We start from the raw sequence: 25188 nt of genomic DNA, 5'->3' as shown, positions 1-25188 counted from the left end.
CCAAAGTGCTGGTATTGCAGGTGTGAGCCACCACGCTGGGCCCAGAAATCTGTCTTCAAATGTTTAATCAGTGACACTAGTTTTATTCTTTGGGGCCACAGAACACAGATGAGATAAAATGATCCCTCATTTAGTTCACCCAATTTACAGATGAGAAAATGGAGTGCAACTTGGGGTTTCATTAATGAAATCAGCTTCCAGAGGAAGAGATAACTGTTTTATCTTTCCTCTCTAGACCAGCATCCCCAGTGGTACTGTGCCTTGCTCCAGGAGCCTGGGGTGGAGAATGCAAGGATGGCAGTCATGCCCTATTGTATTCTCCTGTAACTGCCTTGAGGGTCCTGCCTTGAGGGTCCGCAGGTTTCTGAAGCTGCTTCAAATTGTTTTCTTTCTCATAAGCCACACATTAAGAAGGATACAACACTTTAAGATTGGTATCAGTGAACTAGTCAGGATCGAGAGGAGGGCAGCCTGCTGGTGGTCTAATGTCCAGCTGAACAGCTGAAGAGAAAGGGTAATTCAGTCTAAGGGACAGAAGATGAAGAGATGGTGCTTTCAAATATCTGAGCCGCTGTCAGTATAAATGAGGGAGATGGCTTGTTCTGCCTAGTTTCAGTGGCTGGAGACAGCACTTAAGGGTAAAAATTGCCAGGAGGTAGGAAGTTTGGGCCCCCAACTCCCTGTGTGACCTTTAGTAAATCATTTAACGGAATAGGTACTGCCATGATAGATGGGAGTATGACCTCAGAGACCCATGAATTTTCCTTACAATCCTAAGTTGCTGTGATCTTGTTCAAGTCTTGCCCCAAGTTACACAGCTTGTGGCAGAATGGGGACTAGAACACACCTCTCCTAACCCCAAATCCAGCACTCTCTCCATGCCATATACCATACATTTTAAAAATTATATAGAACATTGTTTAAAAACTATCCCAGATATAACTATTTGTCAATTACTATGAGTTTCTCTTTTGTAGTAGCCACACCTTAAAAAGGAAACACGTGTCTACAAACATATCATTTTGTAAAGCAAATAATTTGCATCTAAGTGGACTTCACTGGAGTGCATGTAACCTCAGCGAATGATGTTCCTCCCATGTTCAATGCAGTGAAAAACGAGGGAGAAAAGTGGGATACGGCAGAAATCTTTCCTTGCTTGTTTCTGGTTATCAAGACTTGCCAGGAAACAAAAAGGGATGTCTTGTCCAAAGACTGCAACTCCGCAAAATTTGCTTAATTCCCTTTTCACTAAAGGAGCAACCTGACGCTCCATGAGTTCTGGGGAGCTCAGAACAAGCTTTGTTTAAAGAAGCTCACCAGGGCCATGGACTGTCACCTAAAGAAGGATCTGCAAGCTGGGGAACATAGACATTCCAAACCATGTCTATATGTGCTCTGATGGGGGCTTTGTTTGAGTTGTAGGAATAAGCTTTAGGTTAGTTTAAGCTTTAGGTTAAACTAACCTGCTAGGATTTCCTTAAGCACCCTGGAACAGTGTTATATTCCATATATTCCTATGTTCTATATATTTTTGAAGACTGCCTTAACTTAGGACAAGGAAAACGGCATTTTTCCTCAGCGGACAACATGTACCAAGCGCCCATCTATACGAGGAACTAAATGTTAAAAGTTCCAACTCTTGATAGATTAATTCTCCCAGATACCTAGGAAGTGAGAACATACCTAAACCCACAATTTAAGAATCCTTGTTTAAAACATAAAATATATAATAAATTGATTCCTATTTCGATGATGATAATAAAGTCACTGGAATTTTAGAGATTTTGAGCTGAAGGGGAACTTAACGATCATTTACTACAGCCAGTTAATTTTGTAGCTGAAGAAACTCAATCTTGGAAACACATAGTCTATCCCCAAGGTCACCGTGCTGGTTAGTGGCAGAGTAGGAGCAAGAAAGAGAGTACAGTCGGCCCTCTCTATCCACGGGTCCCGTATCCACAGATACACCCAGCCACGGATCAAAAATATGCAGAGAAAAACACACAGTAAAAAATAACAAATACAACAAGAAGCAATACAAATAAAAACACAGCATAACCGCTTCCAAAGCATTTGCATTATATTAGGTACTCTAAGTAATCTAGAGATAATTTAAAGTGTATGGGAGGAGTATGTAGGCTAGTTGCAAATATTACACCATTTTATATCGGGGATTTTTGCATCCTGGATTTTGGTGGTGGGGCGGGAGTCTTTGAACCGATATCCCCGCGGACACTGAGGGATGGCTGTATGCTGACTCCTAGGCTAGAGCTGTTTCACCAACATGATGCTAATGAGAACGACAGTATTTTCTGCATCAATTCTAGGAGACAGTCAAGCTAATAATCGGAGGTCTATATTCTCCTCTCAATGCCTGGGTGTCCCACGACAAGAAAATGAGCTATTGTGACCTCAAATTCCCTAGCCAAAGGAGTGAAACACTCATCAATGCCCTGCCAGATACAGGGAGGGTTCGTGCAGACGAGAAACAGATGCTGTGGGAAATACAGCTACTCAAAGAAAGGAATGCTCTCAGAATGATGGACCAAGGAAACGGCTCTATCTTTGGCTACTTTAAAGGGACTGAGTCCCAAATATGTGACATGTGAATCAGACATCCAACCAACTTGTTCCCATAGATTATAAACAAATTAAGAACATAATTTAAGAACATAATTCTTAAAATCACTATGCAATCCAAGTAATCGTTACTTGACTAGACTGAGTTTTAAAGAGAAGATAGATTTCCACCTCCCTGGTTTAAGGTGTGTTGTATAAGGTGGATAAAATAGCATATCATTTTATGCCTTTTGTTCTATGATTTTATTATTTTTTTAAGAACATGTACTTATCCGGGATATTGTTTCCCATGCTAAATCACTAGACAATGTGCTTCCCAGGGACAGGGACTGTATGATTCAACTCTCCTTCCTGTCTACCTTCCAAAACATTGTCTATGTCCACGATATCCCCGATGCCTAGCACAGTGTTTGGTACGTGGTAAGGACTCAATTTTAACCAAATAAATGAATGGATAAATTGCAAAACCCAAAGGCATTCTCCAAAGCACAACAATCTCAGCGTATTTAACTCTTCCATTAAAACCACTTCAATTCTACCTTACAGATTGGAATCATATCCCTGACATGTTCTGATGTATCTGTGCACAGACCTGTGATGTTATCCGTTTAACACATATGTGATCTCTCAGCATGAATAACCTTAATGAATACAATATATAGTTTCGTCGCAAACTTGCAGACACAGAAGGCATATTCTATGACTGGCCAAAATAGCATGAAGTCCTGCGGTCCATTCCCCTGGCTCCAAGCAAGACTGCATCTAATCTATGGTTGAGAACGATGCTTTCCTGAATGAGAAAGATTTCCGCTAAATGAAACCTACAGTCTGCCTAAGTAAAGTCTTAAGTGTCTAAATGGAAGGTCAGACTTTGATTTCTTGAGGTAAGTATGGTTTTCATCCCAAGTGTAGCAAATTTCACTGGCGTTCCATTACCGACTTACTTAAATCATTTGCTAGATGACATAAAATTGCTGGTAATTACACTACAAAGAGTAATTATATGAACTTTTCTTGTACAACAGCAAGTAAATTTGAGTCTTATTCAATATTTTGTTAGGGAAATTTTAAATTAAATGTGCCATTTTATTTAAAAAGAGAAATATTAGGAGAATATATATTCAAAAGAAAGTAGGGGGTAGAAAAGGTTGCAAGTCACTAGTGTACTGGAACTACACAATGGGGATCATGTGCTGCTACTTGATACAACTAAATTTCCTGAGTTTATATAATTTCAGGGAGACCCCCAAACAAAATGGCCTGCACAGCCCTAATCCATGATCTAGGCTCCCCTCTCTCAAAATATTTTTTTAAAATAATGGTTCACGATCCTGAAATAATTGGTGGCCATGGGATGCCAGATGTGAGACATTTCATCTGAAACCTTATGTAAACTAACCCAAACCATTTGCTTCAGAATATCTTCCTTGACACCAGGAAAGAGTTTGGGTCCTGGGTTTGCATTTGCCTGATGGACCAACTGGCTGTTCTCAAAAACGGAAACATATGTGGGCACGACGAAGGAAAGGCTTTGGAAATTACACAAAGGAATTTTCTTGTTCCTTTTTAATCCTGTGTCTTTTTTTTTTGCTACCCCTAGGCAATAGGTATACTAAATTTTGGTGACTTTTTATTTTCAAAAGCACAAAATTAAATGTTTTTCATGTTATTTCTCAGAACAACAACCTAACTTTGGCATCCATATTTTTTTTACAATTTGATGACAATGTTTAAAGAAATAAAGTGAACATCCCCCCCACACTCATCGAAAGAATAAGGAAGATAATTTTTGTTATTATCATCATCATAATTACTATGATTACCAATGAAGCTTGAAGGAACTCACCTCTATGCATCACAAAGAAATAATTATTTGGTTTATAACTGATGAGACCACAACGAAAGTATGATTTGAGATAGCTAAGAGCAGAAATAAATTTGGATTTTCTTGCTCTAATTTCACTTTCCACATAAATCCCCTTTGCTCTGGATTTGTGCTTTTTGAGTTGTTGGCATCATGCATGGGTGTAGACTTTGTTTCAAGTTCTTGTAAGAGCAGATGCCCTGATTTAAGGCTGAGCAAAGAGGAAATGCATTCCTCATAGGCATCTACATCCAACTGGCTTGGATTGTCTAGTCCCCTTATACAAACCACCTATTTTCAGGTCAATTCTAAAATACAACATTTCTCTCCAGAGGTATACATTTTGAAGATGACAAAACTTTAAAATCAACCTGTTTCACATTTCAAAACTCATTCCTTTTAATGCCAACAAAAGAACAGTAAGAAAATGATTTTAGAAAAATTTTAAATCTGCCTCCTGAAAGTTGCCACAAGGAAAACAAACCAAAAAAAGCCTCAAGAAGAGAACTATTTCTCCATTTTAAAAATTAATTTGTTTTTCACAGTTTGCAGAATATGAATTTAGCATGTTATGGAATTATGTTATAAACTGTACTAATAGATGCTAGTAATTCTTAAGTTTAAAGATTGAAAATTAAAATATGAAATATTTATTAGAAATACTTTATATTGCTTCAATTGGCTGTAACTGATACACAGCTGAATAAAACCATGAAATCGAAAGAATATTTAATCACATTGGGAAAGTGGACATTTTTAAGGGGAATGAATGTTTGAATTTGGACAAAATTAAAGTGTTTAGAAAACAAATAAAATTGACTATTGTTCAAAAAAAAATTCTGGTGGGGATAGTCTTGACATTTTACACAGAATTTACATCTCTAAAGTGCTTAACCTCCACTACTTAACTGTCTGAAATGAAGCTGAAGCAAAATTTAAAGGACATTTTGCCTTTTTAGTTTTTTAAACACTTCCTTTGGCTCCTTCCTTTTCTTTTAATAATTTATTCTGTTTTTTCTACCTTTATGCAGACAAACCAAGTGTCCATCAAATCGGGGACCAAAAAGCAAGCACTCTTAAATACAGTTCACTCGGGCTAAGCATGACAGTAATTACTGACATTTTTATTAATTGTAGCTCATTTTTTCCCCCAGAAGAAACAAAACCAAGTCTCTTGGGTCAGAGCAGCAATCATAAAACGAAAAAGAAATAAATAATAAGTTAAAAATAGAGGGAATGTGTTAAAAAGAAGGAAAAAGTACTGTGCATAACCAAACTGTGTCACCTTAAAAAAGAAACATTTCCACACTTAATATCTGATTCAGACAGAAAGCTTCTCTCCTACTTTTGAAACAAATAGTTCCACTTCAAATCCACATTTTCAGAGAAGCCCGTAGCTTTCTGCATCTGATTCCTACAGCAGCCTCTCTACCTCAAGGAGGTAAAAGTCAGTTCACAGTATTTCTCTTCCAAACATCCCCACTGAAGCTCCTTGTAAATTTCAGCATAAACTCAGAACTGTCACCGTGGGTTTAGAAAATCATGACACATTTCAGCTATAACTCCCCAGATTGAAAGATTAAAAGGACTTTGCCCAAATTCAGGGGAAATGAAGGTGCGTGGGCTCACTCTGCAGCTGCAGTTTTCAGCCCTTGCAGTTTAGAAGATTCTCCATGAGTACGGATGCCACCGGGGTATCCAGCGAGTGGGAAGGGAGTCGCTCTACACGTTTTCACATCGATTTGTAGAACTGTTTTGAAAAGGGTATTTCTAGATCCATTTGTTCCAAATGCAGCAAAATTCATCCGATAGCGCTCACAATGCATGCACGGGGTATCTTACACGTAATAGCCATCGCATTAACCAACCCAGCTGATACTGAGATGGTGAATGGGGCGGGGGAGCAGGGAGGAATACGTCGCGCGTGAAAAACTCCGGGTGTAAAAGGCAATGCAGAACTCACTCCCCGAGGAACCGAAAAAGACATTCACGACTCCCTTAGTGGAGCGAGCATGGAAAGTCAAGTGGCGGGGGTCGCCCCCAGCGATCGCGACTTCAGTCTGATCTCAGTCCCCAGCGGAACAGGACCACAACCCAAAGAAACGCGCTTTTTCCGGAGCAAAGAGCGGCCCCGATTTCAAAGTAGAAAAAATAAAACTGCTTGGGGGTGGAAGATGGCGGGGGGCGGGGAGGGAGGCGGGTCGCGGCGCCGGCTCCTGGGTCCGCGACACGGCCTCCTCCGCGGCGCTGCCCGGGGCCCGGACCCTGCCCGGCGCTGCGCCCACCCCGAGGGTGCCAGACCCGCCGCGCCGCCGCCGCGCTCTCCCCGCCGCGGCCCCCTCCCCCGCCGCTTCCTCTCGCTCTCCCAGCCCCTTCCCCCACGTGTGGATGACGTCAAAATTCCGCGAAAAAGCCGCGTGGTGGCTCCCCGAGCGGAGGCGCGATTCCGCCGCCCAGCGGCCCCCGCCCGGGGGCGCCCGGAGGGGGAGAAGCGCAGAGGCGGCCGGTTCCTTCTCCTCCCGGGAGGCAGGGCCCCCCGACGCCGACCGCCGGACGCCCTCCGCCCCAAAGCTGATTGGAAAATTCACTTTTGTAAAGCAACTGTATTTCCAGAGCTATTTTCGGCCGCGTGAGGCGTGTCCTAAGCTGAATCAGACAGGAAGAGGGGGAAGTTCGGGTCTTTTAATTTTTTTTCTCCTAAGGGAGGGGAGTGAGATGCTAGGTGGGTGACAGACGGCAGGCGCTCGCCTTCTTAACTCACGCCTGTCGCATCTGCCGGCTCAGGAATCCAGCCCCGTCCAAGGCGAAATTCGCCGAAAGGAGGGCGGATGCACAGGCCGGACGGACTCTGTCCCCCTCCAGCGCGCAGCGCCCCAGCGCCCCAGCGCCCCGGCGGGCGCTGCTGCGACCAGAGGGTCCCGGAAGCGAGTTCACACCTGCAATCGCACTGCCCGTCACCACCCACCCTCCTCCCCCGTGCTCTCCGCTTCCCGACGTTTCCCTCTTCTCCTTGTCCGCATTTTTCTACTTTGCCTGTCCCTCCTTCCTCTTGATGTGCCTCCTATGTGTCCCCTCGGATTTCTGTGTCCCCTCGCGTTTGCCAGTCGGGTGTTCGGTTTTGATTGACCATCCATCCCTCCACGGAGAAACACAAACACAGCTCCCCTCTTTGGGGGAGCCGAGGGGAAGGCAGTGGCTCCTATTTCTGAGCCTGAACTCAGTCACTCCTCGCACCCCACCCGGCCAAAGCGCCCCTGGGCGGACAAGGCGGGACTCGAACTCGCGCTGCTCCCGGGCCTTGAGCCGACCTCGGAATCACCTGGCTGGCAGGCATCCGCCAGGTGAGCTTGGGAGTCTGTGTGCTTAGTGCTGCAGGCTCCTGCAGAAATGTGCCTATAAACGCCCAACACCCTGCTGCACCCTCCACCTCCAGGCTTTGTACACTTTCCAACCGAAACTCCAAAACGCTAGAGTAGAGGGTGGGGAGCCGGCCGGAAAAGGAATAAAAGTTCAATAAAACTGGCCTTCGCTGAAGTTTATCACCAGCGCTACACAGGATATATATATATACACACACACACACACACACATATTTTTTTTCTGTGAAGGGTGAAAAGGAGGTAAGGAAAAACCAACCTTCTACCGCCCCTCGCCGCCCCCCACCCCCTCGCCAAAGTGATCAGTTTGGACTTAAAAGCCAGAGCACAGGCTCTTGCGCTTTTTCTCTAAACCTAAGTCTACACTGAAAGAAAATGTGCACTTTTGCCTAGAAGGCATCATGCCTTTTCCCGCGTGCTAGGTGGAGTGCATTTTAACAAGAAATTAGAGTTTTAACACATGGCCGGAGTGGCAACCAAAAGGGAAAACTCAGTTTCCAGTCCAAGCCTCCTAGAGACATTCCTGCCAACCTCCGCACCCTCTCACGCCCCACCCCACGTGTGAGAGTCTGCAAAACCACCGGGGATTGGATTCGATGGCGAGCTTCACGCTCGGGAACAGTCAGTAATCGGAAGGGGAAGTGGACAGGGGAACTTCAAGAGGCCAGCCTGCCACGCGGGAAGCGCCCGAACTTGCGGGTCTCCATGAATGCAGAGGGCGCCGGGAAGGGGGGGCATCCGGCCGCGACCCTCTCTGCCCCTCCCATTCGCTGCCCCCTCCCCGCTGGAATTTCTCTGTAAAGCAAGACGGAGTGGGGGGAGGGGGAGAGGGAAGGGGCGAGAGGGCCCTCGGCTCACTCCCGAGACGTGAGGACTCGCCACCCAGGCATTCTCCTCGGGGTGGGCAAGGCCCCGGGACGACCACCCGTTTCTTCCTCGCCCCCCCTGCCCCCACTTCGGGAGACCCAGAGCTCGAGATGCCTTTCCCCGGGTGGGGGGGAGTGTGCGGGGAGGTGGGGGTGGAAGAGACCTTGCTCGCAGAACTATCAAGTGATGTCCAGAGGCTGGGAGCCCCGGTGGCCTCTGTCCTTGCCTGTCGGGTTAGATTTATACTTTAAAAATACCTCCCGCGCTCCCTCCTTTTCTCCCCTCTCCCCGTTGCAACTTTCTTTGATCCGCTTAAAGGTGGCTTAGGTGAAATTGGAGTAATTCCCTTATGGGGGGTCTTAAAATGTAAGTGAATGTATTTATCCGGGGTGACTCAAAAGCTTCAGTCCGGAAGTCCAACGTGACTAAAATCAATAGGGGATTGTTCGGGACCCACTGTGTGCGGGTGAACACGGTGTTCGGCCCGGGTGTCATCCGCGGCGCTGGACTGTTTCATTTTGAGTTTGCAACTTGGGTTTTTCAGCGAGCTTTTTTTCTTCCTGAAAGCTAATGGCTTCCACAGCAATTAGACATTTTCCTCGCCCGCCCCTTCCCTCCCCTTTCTTTACATATAGGAGATGGCATACTCATTCCCGCTGCTATTGATAAGGTCGGAGGCGGCCGGGCCTCTCCCCAGCTTTCGCCCGCCCCAGCGCCCGCTCTCCCTCCGCCCTCCCTTGGCTTCCTTTTGATGTAGTGGGGAACGCGTCCTACTAAAAAAAAAAAAAAAAAAAAAAAGTAATCTGCCCGGTAACAATCAGCGCGCAGTAGCAGGAGCCCCAGAGCTATTGGCTATGCAAATAGAGGGAGGGGAGACGGCGCCCCAAACTCTTACTCACCCTTTTAAAGCGATATCCCCTCCTTTCCCCCCCACAACCCCTTCCGCCCCACCCTCGTTTAAGGAGGCTGGCTCCGGGGCCTGAGTTAATCGCTTGCACCTCTGGTTTCTTTGCTCCCCTCCTCCGCCTTGCAGAGAACCTAGTGTACGGCTCACCCTGCCCGCGCCCCACCCTGCCTTGCTGGCTCTCCGCGCCCCTGCCGGGGCCCCCTCTCTCGGTGAGGGAGGTACTCGGTCGGCCTCGGTGTGCCCAGAGAGCTCAAGCCACGCCATGCCCGCTGCACGTGCCAGCTCGGCCAGCACATCAGGGCGCTGGTCTGTCCCCTTCCTCCTTGAAATACACCGAAGGGCAGGGTGGGGGTGGGGGGTGACAGGAGGAAGGAGGTGAGGAAACGCCACCAGATCCTATCTCCTGTAAAGACAGCCTTGACTGAAGGATGCGTTAGAGCACGTGTCAGGGCCGACCGTGCTGGCGGCGACTTCACCGCAGTTGGCTCCCAGGGAAAAAGCCTGGCGAGTGAGGCGCGCAACCGGAGGGGTCGGCGAGGATGCGGACGAAGGACCGAGGGTGGAGGCCTCATGCCTCCGGGGAAAGGAAGGGGTGGTGGTGTTTGCGCAGGGGGAGCGAGGGGGAGCCAGACCTAATCCCTCACTCGCCCCCTCCCCCTCCCGGGCCATTTCCTAGAAAGCTGTATCGGTGTGGCCACGCTCAGCGCAGACACCTCGGGCGGCTTGTCAGCAGATGCAGGGGCGAGGAAGCGGGTTTTTCCTGCGTGGCCGCTGGCCGCGGAGAAACCTCTGGGAGCCCTGCCCCCGGCCTGCGGCGGCCCTAGGCGCTGCACCGCGTCGCCCCACGGCGCCCCAAGGGCCCCCAGAAACACTATGGTTTCTGCTCGAGGATCACATTCTATCCCTCCAGAGAAGCATCCCCCTTCCTTCCTCACACGCACCCCTCCTTCTTCTTTTTCCTCTGCCCACAGTCTGCAGGGGGGCAGAAGGGACGTTGTTCTGGTCCCTTTAATCGGGGCTTTTGGAACAGCTTCGAAGTTATCAGGAACACAAACTTCAGGGACATGACCTTTATCTCTGGGTATGCGAGGTTGCTCTTTTCTAAAATCACCCCCTCTCTTATTTTTCACTTAAGGGAACTATTTCCAAATTGTCTGAGGTCACCCCATCTTCAAACAATCTACCCTACGTTCCTGGATCTTAAATCCAAGGGCAGAAGTATTAGGATCCGTTTTGAAGAAGCCAAAGTTGGAGGGTCGTATTTTGGCGTGCTACACCTACAGAATGAGTGAAATTAAGAGGGCAGAAATAGGAATCGGTAGTTTTTTGTGGGTTGCCCTGTCCGGGGCCCCTGGCATGCAGGGCTGGATGGAGGGAGAGGGGTGGGGGGGCGGGGGACTGCGTTTGAAGTTAGGTCGGGCCAGCTGCTGTTCTCCTTAATAACGAGAGGGGAAAAGGAGGGAGGGAGGGAGAGATTGAAAGGAGGAGGGGAGGACCGGGAGGGGAGGGAAGGGGAGGAGGAACCAGAGCGGGGAGCGCGGGGAGAGGGAGGAGAGCTAACTGCCCAGCCAGCTTGCGTCACCGCCTCAGAGCGGAGAAGAGCGAGCTGGGGAGAGCGAGACCAGTTTGAAGGGGAGGACCGGTGCGAGTGGGGCAGCCCGGAGGCTCTGCTCGCCCACCACCCAATCCTCGCCTCTCTTCCGCTCCACCTTCTCTCTCTGCCCTCACCTCTCCCCCGAAAACCCCCTATTTAGCCAAAGGAAGGAGGTAAGGGGAACCCTTTCCCCTCCCCTTCCAAAAAACAAAAAGAGAAAAACACTTTTCCAGACCGGAGAAAGCAGGAGAGAGAGGGGTCGCCGGGCTGGCCATGGAGCTGCTGTGCTGCGAGGTGGACCCGGTCCGCAGGGCCGTGCGTGACCGCAACCTGCTCCAAGACGACCGCGTCCTGCAGAACCTGCTCACCATCGAGGAGCGCTACCTTCCGCAGTGCTCCTACTTCAAGTGCGTGCAGAAGGACATCCAACCCTACATGCGCAGGATGGTGGCCACCTGGATGCTGGAGGTAGGTCGGCGGGCGGCGCTCGCTAGGAGCCAGGACCCCTCCCGGATTCTCGGGTCCCCGGCCGGAGCCCTAAACCTGGGAGAGGGCAATCCCCGCGCCGACCTCTCGGCTCCTGTGCGGGAGGTCACCGCGCGCCTTTTGGCGAGACGCGTGGCTTCTTTTCTGTTCCTCTCCAGATAAACTGGGGAGGGAGAGGGGGGAGGAAAATCTGGGAGAAGCGAGGCTGCCCTGGGCGGGGGTGGGGGAGCATCCCGCGCGCGTGTGTCTGCATGTGGCTGCCTCTTCTTCCCACCCCCCTCGCGACCTGTCTTTTGCGAAGCCGCCGCGGCTGCTGGCGCTGCGGTCAGGAAGGGAGTCGGGGCCTGAAATCGGGACCCCAAGTAGAAAGGCAGCCCCCCAAAAGGCCAGAGCAAATTCGTCTTGGCCTCAGGTCCCCGCATGTGGTCGCGACTCCGCGCTGGCACTTCAGGGGGGAGGTGGAGGGAGGAGGGAGAAGGAGAGAAACGGGGAATTCAGGAGCCCCGGAAGTCCCATTGAAGAAACGTGTGTTTCGGGGGAACCCAAAAGAACCACTTCTTGCCCCTCACTCCAAGTCTTTGCCCAGTGAGCCGTGTGCCCACGTATGCACAGCTCTGGACCTGCCGTGGTTTCGCCATGTTGCTTTGCAAACTCCCCTTGGAAAGGCTGGGAAACGTCGCCCGCTTACCCTCGCACCCCATTATCCCGGCCACCCCACTTTTAATCGTGCCCTCTCCCCCACCCCCCACCTCACGAAGGTTACTTACAGTTTGGTTTTCCAGCTTCCTCGGTGCGGAGATTTGGGTGGGGTAGGAAGGGGGGGGAGGGGGTGTGTGTAGGGGGGATATCGGGTCACCCCTAAAAGAGAGGTTGGAGCCCCCCGTGCCTCTTTCCAGGGCTCCCTGCTCCCGTCTTTCCCCTAGCTCGTCACCACGTTCCCTAGTTTCTGTCCTTGTGGGCCGCAGCCGGACACTCCCGCCGCGGCGCTCACCCCTTCAAGTTTCCTCCCGGGATCCAAAGCCCCAGGGGTCGGAATACAGACCTTTCTGGCACCCGAAACCTCCCTTTCGGGAAGCCTGGCTCCTCTTTGGGGTTTTCACGCCAAAAGGGCTTTTCTAGGATATTTCCTCGATTTTTAATTATTTTTTGAAACCGTCCCCCCCCCTCCGACTCCAGCTGCCGAGGCTGCGGCGCTCTTCCTCCTCTCCTCCCTCCCCCTCTCTTCCCCACCTCTCCCCACCCGCCCCCCCAATAGCGGCCCCTGGGCCGCAGGGACCCCCCCAGACATTTTTTCCAATTGTCGGGAATGATAGAGGAGGATCTGGGGATCCGGATGAGACCAAGAAGTGGACCCCCGGAGCCTCCAGAATATTTTTATTGATTTTTTGAAAAGATGACGAAATCCAAAAAAGAGTGAGTGAGTTAGAGTGCGCGAAGGAGTAGCCAAAGGGAGCGTCGCGGAGCTGCCGCGGCTGCTGCGCACTTCCCCGACTCCCCGTTTTGGAGCTGTAGTTCACCCCCTTTTATAGGCTCCCTGGAATACCAAAGCACCGATGGGCTATTCTGATTCACCCCAGTTTCCTCATCTTTGTTCTTTATTCTTATCACCCATTTTACTCCCCTCCCCCTCCCCACAAAAAATTAAATTTTTTTGTTCCCATAGATTATGCTTTTTCATTCTTTTTCTCTTTTGCTGATGCTGTGCTCTCCACCCCCGCCCCCCAACCCTCTCCCACTCCCATTATAGGTCTGTGAGGAACAGAAGTGCGAAGAAGAGGTCTTCCCTCTGGCCATGAATTACCTGGACCGTTTCTTGGCTGGGGTCCCGACTCCAAAGTCCCATCTGCAACTCCTGGGTGCTGTCTGCATGTTCCTGGCCTCCAAACTCAAAGAGACCAGCCCGCTGACTGCGGAGAAGCTGTGCATTTACACCGACAACTCCATCAAGCCTCAGGAGCTGCTGGTAATGACCGGCCCCTTCTTCCCTTCCTTTCTGCGATTCCCGCTTTCCCCTGGCCAACAATATGCCTTCTTCTCACCACTTCCAGAGCGGATTCTTGGGATCCAAAATGACCCCACCAATAGAATTTACACACTGACGGGCAATAGCTCATTTAATAGGAAACCACAGTCTATATTTTTTGTGTTCCTACTATGTGCCCAGGCTCCGTGCCCAGCACTGAGGCAACATCTGTGAATAAGATCCTCGAGGAGATCTGGTGGTGAGACGCACTTGCAATTGTGTATGCATGTGTGTAGGGGACGCGTGGAATATTTTAATTAACAGTGATATTTTAATTAAATTCCAAAATTTCAAAAATAGTCTGAGAACGTGTTCACATGATAGGTACGTGGCTGCGGTGTGTGTCTCCTAAAGACTTGGAGTTCAAAGGTAAAGCCCTCTGCATCTACAAAACCTCAAGATACCAACACATGAATAGCTGTTCACTAAATATCAGTCCATTGACTTTGAGCAAAGTCAAAACGTGGCCTTTCACTGAAGGAGTCCGAGGCCTGGGTTCCTACCTCCAGTGGGACTGTGACCTTTCTACAACCCCAGGGATCCTGTCTTATCTCTGGTTTTCTACCAGGGAACCTCTTTCCCACCTGATCTAACTCCTTTTCCCTGCAGCTTCACATATAAGACGGCCATATTGCAGCTGTACTGGATGGAAGAGCGGCTCCAAGGCCCACCTTCCGTGGTTTGCACACCCCTCTTTGCACTGTGTAGAAAAGCACCCCCTCCTTCCCCCCCTCCCCCTCCTTACTGGCAGGGCCTGTACAAAGTCCACAGGGCTGAGGCTGGCTTGTTGAACTGAGCTCTTTGTGAGGAGCCTCTTCCTTTCTGGGGCTGTGCTGCCATCTAGTGGAAGACATGCACAAGGCTGGGGGAGGAATTGCCGAGAATGTGGAGAGGGGCCTGAATGACTTCACCTTTGAACCGCTGCCAGATTTGAGCTGCTTCTTTTGGTCCGAGAGGCCTAGAAAGGTGCTGTCTTCTGGGAGATCTGCTTCCTTTAATAACGGTGCAAGACCAGTGGTTCGTACTCGCGTTACCCTGTGAAGAGGAAGGGCTGGCATTTCAAGCCGTCTTTGAAGATGGTGGTGGTTTAGTAGTTTATTTAGGTCCCTTTACCCCAACTGTCCACAGAAAGCCAAGGGCAGACTTTAAAGCTTATGAAAAAAACATTGTTAGAATTGGGAACCAATTTGACTTTCTCATGAGAGAGCAGGAAAAATAATCTTCATATGATTCTTTTGTTTCCAGAGGATGGTGAACTGAGATGTTCTTCAGGACACCCACATCTTTCCAAGACTAGCCAAGCACTATATTGCTCCAAACAAACTTGGCTGTTTCCTGTTCCCTTTCCCTTTATCCCAGAAGTTGGGATTTGGAAGAGTCCTATTTTACAAATGAGAGGCTGAGGCCTGGGAGGGAAAGGGAGTCACCCCCGCCCCACAGCTCTGGGACTGGTGCTCTGGTTGCTGGTTTAGCAAATGAAAGAGAGTCCAGGTTCTCCGGGTGAATGGGAGAGGGGGTGCAGTGGCAAACAGGCCCTGCCTCTGATTCTGATGACAGCTCAGTGGATAGGCATATTTTCTGGTAGCACATACAATATTTTTAATGTTTTATTTTGGACTATTTCCCTTTGAGCAGTTTCCCATAAATATCTCAGTGAAAGAGGGAAACAAAGTTTTTGTTCAGGTGGGTTGCTAGTGAGAGACCCAAGAGAGACAGGGTCGTGTGGTCCCCACAGGTGCACCGAGGGATGCTGTGACACTAAGCAGGCACCTTCACCTTGCCCCGAATCACCTCCACCTGCAAAATGGGTCTGCTAATGACCATGTGGTCCTTTAGTCATGATGACAACGGCCCCTTGAAACATTTAGGTGAAAGGGCTGGGGGTCATATCCCCAAAATCTCTGCCTGATATGTCAAAGGGGAAAGTTTGAACAGCAGAGAGATAAAGGCACTTTTGGGGACTAAGTAAAAGCAAGCTAATTGGTTGCCAAGGAGTTGGGCCAAGGAACCTTATTTTGAGCTTTATCTGTGTGCATCATTTTTCCATGAAGATTAAAAAGACTATTAGTTCGGTGATAGAGACATATACAATAAATTACCACGAAAGGGCCACAATGACCTTGGCCGTATCTCGTTGTAGGTTCAGCCTTCTGGGTGGGCGGGAAGCAGTATTGCCGGCAAGTCAGGGTTGGGAGGGAGGGGGTTAGGGGAGCTGGAGTGGAAACGAAATAGAAGAAAATAGAATCTTGGCAACAGCTACCTGGGCTCTCATTATTTTCAGTGGAGCCTGACATTTGAAGCCTAAGAAGAGCTGTCAACAACTTCAAAGCTTGAGGGGCACATTGACACATGGGCCCACCTTACAATCTAGCAGCCACGTCCTAATGAGCGGCCTTAAAACTGGTCTGGAGCCCAACCCCCAACCCCCTACACCAGGTCAGCCTGTGGAGTTGAGATTCTCCTCTCCTCTTCCTGCCTTCCCCTCCAGGAGTGGGAGCTGGTGGTGCTGGGGAAGTTGAAGTGGAACCTGGCAGCTGTCACTCCTCATGACTTCATTGAGCACATCTTGCGCAAGCTGCCCCAGCAGCGGGAGAAGCAGTCTCTGATCCGCAAGCACGCCCAGACCTTCATTGCTCTGTGTGCCACCGGTAAGATGAGGCTTGAGCCAGGGAGGGAGACGGGAGAGAGACTTGGGAGGCGTCCAGGGAGAGGCAAAAGGCCGTACAAACTTTGATTTTAGTTGAGGAGCTTAGAGGAGGGATGGTCTTGAGTAGTCTAAAGTCCCAGGTTTCATTCCTGGGTTGCCTTTTTTAACTTTATCTGAGCTTTGTATATTCGCTTTCTCTGCTAAACTCATAAATGGTTTATGAGGACAGGTGTGGTTAAGGCAAAAAAAAAAAAAAAAATGAGTGCCTGTTAAAATATTCTTTATGATGGCTAAAGTGCTCTTTGAAGATTATACACACTGCTCACTGGTTGTGTTTAAATCTTTAATCTTTTAAGGAAAAGGATGGCTTGGAGATAAGCCCAAGAGGAAATCTGGGGGGGATGGGGGCAAATACAGGTTAAAGGAACAATGTCAAGATAAATATGCTGCCTTGATTAGTGGTAAGGGAGACCAAAGGAATTCTTTTTTTTTTTTTTTTTTTACTGTAGGGCATTTATGGCCTTCTAGCTGTTCACTTCTCTAGCTGTCTGCCCCACTGGGCAGAGGAGTGAACCCGGTTGGCTTTCGGTAAGGCTTGGCTTTCTGAGTGCTGGGTTCTGATGGTCTCACTTCATGTGGAGGTGTTTTGATTTTGGCTGCAGCCTTTAACATTGCAATTCTGCCTGCCACGGGGATCCCACAATTGATACATAGTTCCTCCTGGCCCATTTGCTTTGTATTTTCCTAATAAACTGAAGGCAGTGGTTTGCTATTGTCTTACTAAACAGCCTTGGCCAGTGTCTACTGGTTTTCTTTTTTTTTTTTTTTTTCTTGGTAGCGGCCATGGCAGAGACCCCGGAACCTTACTCATCCAAGGCAGAGATGTCAGCAGTTCATGTTTTGACAGTCAGAAACCTTAGATTAAAAGCTGATCACTTGGGAAGACCTTTTGGTGTGGTTCACCTCACATTTGCCAAGAGTAGTTAAATTGCTAGGTGGACTCAGGTGGTAACTTTTTTCAGTAGGTTGTTACATGTTACTCGTGAGTGCTACAGATGATTATGTGATGTACAATGTAGTGCATATGCCCTGTGCTCACAGTCGGAAGGTCAGGCTTTGCTACATATCAGTGGGGTGACCTTTGATTGACTGCTTAATCTCTCTGAACCCCAGCTTCTTCATCTCCAAAACAAGCCTATTGATACATCATCCTGTGGCCTTTTCCGAGCAGCTAGGAAAATTAAAATCAGAAAGGTGATGCACGTGGAAATGCTTTGTAAACCAGAAGTGTAGGTTGGACCTTCACTAATTGTGAAAATGCTACCATCTCCGATGTTAACCCTGATTTTAACTGTTCCGGCTAAAGTGGATATGACGGCTTTCCTTTACTGGCTGCCCTTGTCTGTTTCTAGCAGGACCTGTGTGTTCTGCACTCGTAGGCTTGAGTGTGGAGTCCTTCCCGCCTCCTGCCTGTTCATCCAGGGCACAGGTTTCAACCCTTTGCTGGTTTTTTGTAGTCCTGTTCTTCTGGATGCAGGCCAGGCCTCATGGCGTGCACATGCGCCCCGTGCGCCTTGGTGGGAGAGTCCATTGTCCTTCCTGTAGCCCTGGGGGTGGTTCTTAGGACCCCTGTGGACCCCTGCTGCCTTTTGGATAGTGGTCACTCTGGCTTCCTTCCCTTCCGCTGTCTGGCGGGGGCCCGAGAGGTCAGTCCTCCAGTGACCTGTCATTTTGTCTCCCAGGCTCGGCTGTCTCCTTCCTCTCTCATTTGATTCACTGTGGGGGAGGGGTCAGCCAGTTCTTTCTCTCTGGCCCAAGGACAGCTGACCCCCGACCCTAAACTCCCCCACTGCCCAGCTGTTGATAGCCAGAGCTCTGATTCGACATTGTCTCTTGTCTAACAGATCTTTTGGGGTCCATCCACCCCTTCCTCCTCTCGGATCTCTGATTGGGGTAGGGGTGCTGGGTGGAGTTACCTGGGTGTGGGCAGATCCCCAGATTCCATCTAGACCCATTCTCGAAAACTGGGGATCCCATCCCCCATCCGTGGCCTTCTTGCCCAGATCTTTGGGCTGGCTGCCAGCTCCGGGGCCAGAGTAGGGAGCCTGGGATTCAGGGACTGAGGACAGAGGCCCAAAGGGAGACAGAGGCAGTTATAAAGGCTGTGTTTTGGGGACCTTGAACTAGCTCTGGTCAGGGACTGGGAAAGGACACCCCAAACCAAATGAAAATCGTGCGCTAAGCACGAAGCCTCAGGCGTGGACTGGGCAGAGCAGAGGGAGGTCCTGGGCGGTTTCCTAGGTCTGGAAAGGATGGGCCTGCATCACAAGACGTTGCTTCCCCTGATCTGCATCTGGGTTTGTGCAACTGACCGAGTCACGTAGAATCCTGGCTGCGTGGAGTTTTACAGCAGTTGGCCTCACAATACTAACACCAAAGGCCGCTTTTCTTGAAGGAAATACCTTCCATGCAGAAGAGATTGTGCATTGTAGGGCCAGAGTATGATGAATGGGCGAGGACCTAGGACTCTGGCCAGTAGCGGGCACAGGGTGGCTGGGGACCAGAGGTAGGAGATGCGGATTCCCCAGCCTGAGCTGTTGCTCTCACCTGCCCCTCACATCCCACCCTTCTCTCCTTTTCCCCCAGTCCTGGATGTTCGTCCTGGAGCTGATGAAACACCTGTGGCCAGGGTCTTGGAGGCCCACAGTGGGTGGAGGGTGGGGGTCCCGAGAGATGGCAGCCAACCCTCAGGCTGTGCAGCTATTTGATGGGAAAAGCTGGTTGTGAAAGAGCTGGCAGTGGTTCTGCAGTGTGTGGGGAGCGTATGTGTGTGTGAAAGGGGAAGGGAGAGCGGGAGAACACAGAGGGGCTGTGGGAAGTGTGGCGAAGTGGCGGTCTTGCTTTATGGGGCTCTAGGGTAAGATGGTGGCAAGGCAGAGAGGAGCCCTCCTTCCTTCGCTGCTCAGCCTGAAATGGCTTCTGGAAGAGGGAGGGCCGCAAGGACAGGGTATCCCTCTGCAGCAGGTCCTGGTCAGTGCAGGCATGGCTGGGTTGGGCGGGGGATCTTCCTGACTACAGCTCCTAGCATTCCCGTTCCTGGAGTTCCCAAAACTGGGGAAGCAGAACTGAGCCATAGCTTCCCTGGTTGCAGCTCTGCTGATAGAGCACACAGGTCTGCAAGCGAGGAAAGAAGACCGTTGGAGATGAGCCGGGATCGCACTCTGGCATTGGGAGATTCTTGACGTGTGGTATCATGCTCGGTGGATGATTCCAGTTAGTTTAGCAGAGCCAATGGCGTTGAGTTTACACCTGGCAGCGGGGAGGGGGAGGTGCTCACCCTCCCTCCCCAGGCACCCACGTCCCCTCTTTCTTCACTAGAAGCCCACCCTAAGATGCTGCACCTTGCTCTTTCTGCCGCACGCAATAGCCACCACTAGGCCTCCCCACGCCAAGGCCAGAGTCCCAGTGTTGACTATAACCCATTGTGCTGTCCTAGCCCCTGCTCTGGCTTTACCTGCAGGTGTTCCCTCTGATTCCATCCCCAAGTGAGAGGGAGATGGTGGTGGCCCAGAGAAGTTCTGTGATTTGGCCCTTGATCTAGAGTGGGAGATTGACCTTGAGGGGTGCTGGGAAGGAAGAATGGAAACCGTCTGTCCATCTGCAAGCCTCTGAGCTGCCCCTGAAGCTGAGAGGTCACGGGACTGAGGGGAAATCGTTAGCATGCCCTGTGGGGACAGGCAGCCAGGCATTGTGGTGCTTGCCATCTCTCTTCTCTGCAGATGTAAGATGAATGGGTAGCAGGCTCCTCATCGCCCTCCAACCAGCCCCCTCCCCAGCTCCTCCCAGCAGGCCTTGCATGGGCCTTCCCTTGTTGTAGCAGTCCTGCCCCACGAGGACAGGGTATGCTGGTCCTATTCTGGGGGTGGCAGGTGAGGTGTGTGCCCAGTGATGTCCCTGGCCTGAGAACACTCTGGTTCTGGCCCTTTGAACTTCCACCTGACTGCAGGTTGGAGAAGAAGAGACATGGGGAAAGCCTGACCTGGCCTTCCCTTCCTTCTTCAGCCTCAGAGTGCGTATCTCTGTCCCCCATTGGTGAACAGGAGCAAAGCCATCACCCCTGCACCCCACGACCTTGGCCACCGTAGCCAAAATGATAAGTGCTAAACTTACTGGGCAGGGCCGTGTATTCCATGGTTTTAAACTTATTTAGCTCTGAACTCTTTCTTCAGTAAAATCCTACCAAGAAGTACAGATACGAAGCTGATGAAATGCAGCACTTCTCAGGGCCCGTGCAGGTGAGGGAGCCCAGTGGGACCCCCAGGGGCTCTCAGGGCATCCTTGGGAGGATAAGCCATTTGTGCTTGCTGGTGCCGGGTCTGGAGCTGGGACCCAAGTCCTTTGACTCCTGAGCCAGAGTGCCACCTTTGGGGCTTTTCCCCCACTTCTGACATGAAAGGCTGCCCTATCCTCCTGAGTGGTATATGGGAGGTGACCTTGAGGAGCTGGTCAGTTTCCAGTAAGTTATGAAGAGCTCTGGATCCGGAGTCCCAAAATCTCATCCAGACCCCAGGCCCAACACTCGCAGTGAATGACATGAGCCAGATCACTTCATCTCCCAATACTTCATTGATTCACCCGTAAAAGGAGATGTTTGAAACAGATGAATTTTAGCTCCTTTTTATTTATACCTCACCATCACCACCGCCATCATGAACAAGCATGCAGCCCACACCAGAGCTGCCCCTGGTGCCTGTGGGTCCAGCTGGGATTCCCCTAAGGTGTGTCCCTTGCCTCCACCACTTTGCCGGGAGGGAGGCGGGAATGTCGGGTGTTCCTGGTTATGCGGGCATCGTTCCTGGCTCGGGTGAACCGCATCTGAATGAATTGTGGAACGTGCTGGGTTAGCGTTGCCAACTTCTCTCGTCCATTCGCTGAGTGTTCGTGGGGTTCTCTTCATTCCCCCACGGGGCTGCACTTTCTCCCAGTTCTGCAAAGCAGCAGGAGACTTTGGGGACTCGGTGATGTCATTTCTGGGACACATACACAACTGGATAGTGACAGATTCTCCAGGAAGCACAGAGCCCTCATTCTTCCTGGCCTGCTTGGCCTGCTCCCTGCATCTGCCTGCAATCCAGGGATGCTGGGCGCCTTTCTCCTCATCTCTGCAGACACTGGAGAGCATCTCCAGTCAGAACTCCCCACCGCAGTCCTGCAGAAAGTCCCAGGAGTGAGAGCAGAGGAGGGGCAGGTTGCGGAGGATGCTGGCTGACATTCGTTGCTTGCCTTAAACCAGGCACTGTGCTTTTACAAGGATAATTTTAAATTAATCCTCAGAACAACACTACGACGTGGGTATTGCTATTCTCATTATTTGCAGATCAGAAAATGAAGACTCAGAGAGGTCAGGTAACTTGCCCAACTTCACACACTTGGTAGGTGGTAGATGGAGATTCAACCTTAGTCTGATTCCAGAGCTAATACTCTGAACCAGTGAGCTGTGTTCTCCAGAGGTCTGTTTTGGTTGGAGGAGAGCTGGAGGCCTAGGCCCTGGGACGGCCTCTGTTCCCCATGGCAAGGTGTGTGGCTGCTCCTGCTCTCTTTAGATCCCCAGATGCTGCAACCTGGAGAAAGGCCCTCCTGGGTCTGGTGGGGACTGGGGCAGGAGTGGAGGTTGTCCAAACTCCATGCACTTCACCTTCCAGCTCGGAGCTTTTTGGGTCTACTCTCCAAATCCTTCCCATCTCCCTGGAGAGTCTTCTGAGAAGTGTCTCAAATGCTCCTCTTCACTCTAGAGCCTCCTTTCTTTTTTCTTTTCTTTTTTTTTCTTTCTTTTTTTTTTTTTTTTTTAATTTGAGACAGAGTCTTGCTCTCGTCACCCAGGCTGGAGTGCTTGGCACAATCTCTGCTCACTGGAGCCTCCACCTCCCAGGTTCAAGTGATTCTCCTGCCTCAGCCTCCAGAGTAGCTGGGAGTACAGGCGCGCACCACCATGCCTGGCTAATTTTTGTGTTTTTAGTGGAGACGGGGTCATGTTGGCCAGGCAGGTCTCAAACTTCCAACCTCAGGTAATCTGCCCACCTCGGCCTCCCAAAGTGCTAGGATTAACAGATGTGAGGCACTGTGTCCGGCCTTCAAGAGCCTCCTTTCTTTGAGAAGTTTCTTTAGAAGTTATCCCTATAGCAGTACAGACCTAGCCATTAGAGCACACCATCCTCTGCTATCCAATGCATTGATGCCCAGCCTTAACAAGTCTTAATGTTGTGCGTTTTGGGGGGAGTCCTCCATGCTGCCTGGAACAGGGAGGAGCACATTGTAATGAGTCAGTGAAAATGGATCGCCGATCAGTTCGTTGCCTCTCTCTGCTGCAGGAGGAGGGATCTCAGGAAGTTGCCAGCATCTCACCTCTCCAGGTGGGCAATTAAGGATGGAGAGGGTATACCCTCACCCCTGAGCGCGCCTTCTGCACCAGCGTATAGCTTGTTGGCATTTTGATCAAGAGACTTAAGAGACTGCTGATAAATTTTTACCTGGCTTTTATTTGTTAAAATAATATCATGCGAAAAATTTACAAACTCATCTGTGTTTCTCCCACCTAACGGAACAGCTTTGATTTTCTGTGCATCCTTCCGGTACATCCACAGGCATGTGTGTACGTAGGTACCTATGGTTGCAATGTTCATCATCGCATGCATGTAATTGGGTTTTCTGCTTCCTCCTTCTGAGTGGATATTGCGACCATTTCTCCATCCTGTCGTGGCGACAAAGCTGATGGTTTCCAGGAATGGCTGCATTGGGTAGGTGCAGCTTTCCACAGTTGAGGGTGGGGGTTGGCTAGTTACAGCTAGGAAGCCAGTGCACAGATGAAATGATGTTTCATTTTTCTGTTTTTCTCTCTGTTCAGTATCCCCTCCCGGTAGAGAGGGGGATGTCCTTGAGAGCGGTCCTGGAGCAGCCCTGGTGCTGGTGCCACGGGGAGGTGGTGCTGCTCTGTGGAGACGGCTGCTTTGTGACTTCGCTGGCTGCTAGTGGCCGCAATACATTCTATCGTCTCCTCATTGTTCTTCTCCTTGGGAATCATTCCCATTCCAGATCCTCAAAGAGCAAACTAGAGCTGTAAGGCACCTGGGACATTACCCTGCCCACGATCTTTAAACTCTTTCTGACCTAAGCCATGAAGGAAGAAATACATTTTATAACACAACTCAGGATACTTGTACAAGTATATCAAACGGATACAAAAGTTTCTCCGAACAATATTTGCTCTTCAGTACATGCAGTGAGCCTGATACTTTCTATCCTACTCTATTTGGTTAAAGGAGAACAACAACAAAAAATGCTGGTCACGACCCACAGATGCATTTCATGACCCATTAATGACCTGCAGCTAGAAGTTAGAAAAACACTTGTCTCACCCAACCAGTTATTAGACAAATAGGAAAGCAAGCCTTTGGGAAGAGGAAGTGATTTGCCCACAGTCCCATGTCTGGACCTAGCTGGAGGGCTGATGTTGCCTCAGTATTTGACTAACCTGGAGGAGAGGTGGGGCGTGCTCAGGGATCCAAAGGAAGATGCTCCTCTCCTGGGTACAGGCAACAGAGGGCAGCACGGCCGCCATCCTGGTCTCCGGCGGCTCTTCTCCTCTGGCTGTGGGAACACGCTGCTCCTTTGGTGCCACTCTGAGCTGCTGAGAGGCAGCCAAGTTCAAGCACAAAGTGCTCCCCTATTCCGTGGGACGGGACAATGTCCCCAGGAGGACTCCCCTGAAAACTTTCTTAGTAAAACGAAAAGGGAGGTAGAGTCTCCCTGTGCCGCTGGTACACCTGTTCCCCCATGCCTGCTGGCTTCCAGAAGTTCATTTGTATGCCAGTAATAAGAGTTGGTTTTGCTAGCAGTGGGACAGCAGAGACGGGCATGTGTGAGGTGTGCTTCCCGGTCTGAGGCCTGTGGCAGAGGGAAGGGAGGGCCGGGGATGCTTTCCTGCCCCTTCCCTGGCAGATGCTCCCACCCGGGCCTTTGTGGGCCCAGGGCCATGGGCCGGCTGCCCCGCTTGTGTTATGAATGTCACAGGGGGGAGCTAATGAGGTTATTGGGCAGAGAAGCACTCTCCTGTGACCCATGTGGAAGAGACCTACAGCAGAGCAAGAGGCAGGGAGGCCGGCTTTGTCACACTGTCCGTGGCGACAGAGAAGATGAGAAGGCATAGGAGGGGCAGGTGGACAGCAGGCGTGGGCGTAGCACCATTATATACGTCCCTCAAGAGGTGGAGATGGTGAGAGGGCGATGGGAAAAAAAGCCAAGGAGACAGGCAGATGGCCAGGTTTGCTCTGCGTTCGTGATGGGAGGGGAGGGCTACGCTTGGCTCAGGGATCCATAGTGTCTAACTTGATGCTGGGGCAATGGGCCCACCATTAAAACAGCTGCTGTAGAAAATGCGTTTGTAATAGAGCGTGTATAGGAAGAAGGGGAGATATGAGAGGGGCTGGTTTTGTAGGTTTAACCTGATTATTTTTGCTATACGTTGAAGGGTGACCCCCGGTTCCCTGTATGCTCTGTCTCCTGCCCCCACGTGCCCCTTCCATGTCTACACACAGTAAGTTCACTAGAGCAATGCTAAAACTGGGAAGAGTATGCTTTGGAAGACTTACTGCACTCCAGGACCGTCACTGGGGTGATGACTGAAACTATACCCACTCTAATGTCATGTCAACGTGAGCAGGGGCAACTTGAACTCTCAGAAGTCTCAGGGGTCTCACCCATACCATTAGGGTGACGCTCTTGTGCACTGTCTGTGGCTGATGGGTGAATTAAACAGGACGTAACGTGTAGCGTATTGCATATGGTGG

At 50.3% G+C, this 25188-nt stretch overlaps 1 protein-coding gene and 1 long non-coding RNA gene across 4 annotated transcripts in view; one reads left to right on the top strand and one right to left on the bottom strand.

The window, feature by feature from the left end:
- Positions 1–12898, bottom strand: part of LOC139356916 (uncharacterized) — a 51038-nt gene extending 38140 nt beyond the window's left edge. For 2 of the 3 annotated variants that reach the window (XR_011609448.1, XR_011609446.1), the window contains exon 1: positions 12718–12898. This is a non-coding gene — a long non-coding RNA (uncharacterized lncRNA). Of the gene's footprint in view, positions 1–12442 lie in introns of all 3 variants that reach the window. The other variant, XR_011609447.1, reaches the window with a different exon arrangement.
- LOC105484147 (cyclin D2) overlaps positions 11173–25188 on the top strand; it is a 31526-nt gene continuing 17510 nt past the window's right edge. The window contains exons 1-3 of the mRNA XM_011745486.3: positions 11173–11657; positions 13423–13638; positions 16187–16346. Coding sequence (XP_011743788.2) covers positions 11463–11657; positions 13423–13638; positions 16187–16346 — 571 coding nt within the window. The 5' untranslated portion in view covers positions 11173–11462. The remainder of the gene's footprint in view (positions 11658–13422; positions 13639–16186; positions 16347–25188) is intronic.

Source organism: Macaca nemestrina, chromosome 10 (assembly GCF_043159975.1).
Source record: "Macaca nemestrina isolate mMacNem1 chromosome 10, mMacNem.hap1, whole genome shotgun sequence".
Classification (NCBI taxonomy): Eukaryota; Metazoa; Chordata; class Mammalia; order Primates; family Cercopithecidae; genus Macaca; species Macaca nemestrina.
Note: the sequence above shows the minus strand (reverse complement) of the source record. Positions and strands in the feature narration are given on the sequence as shown.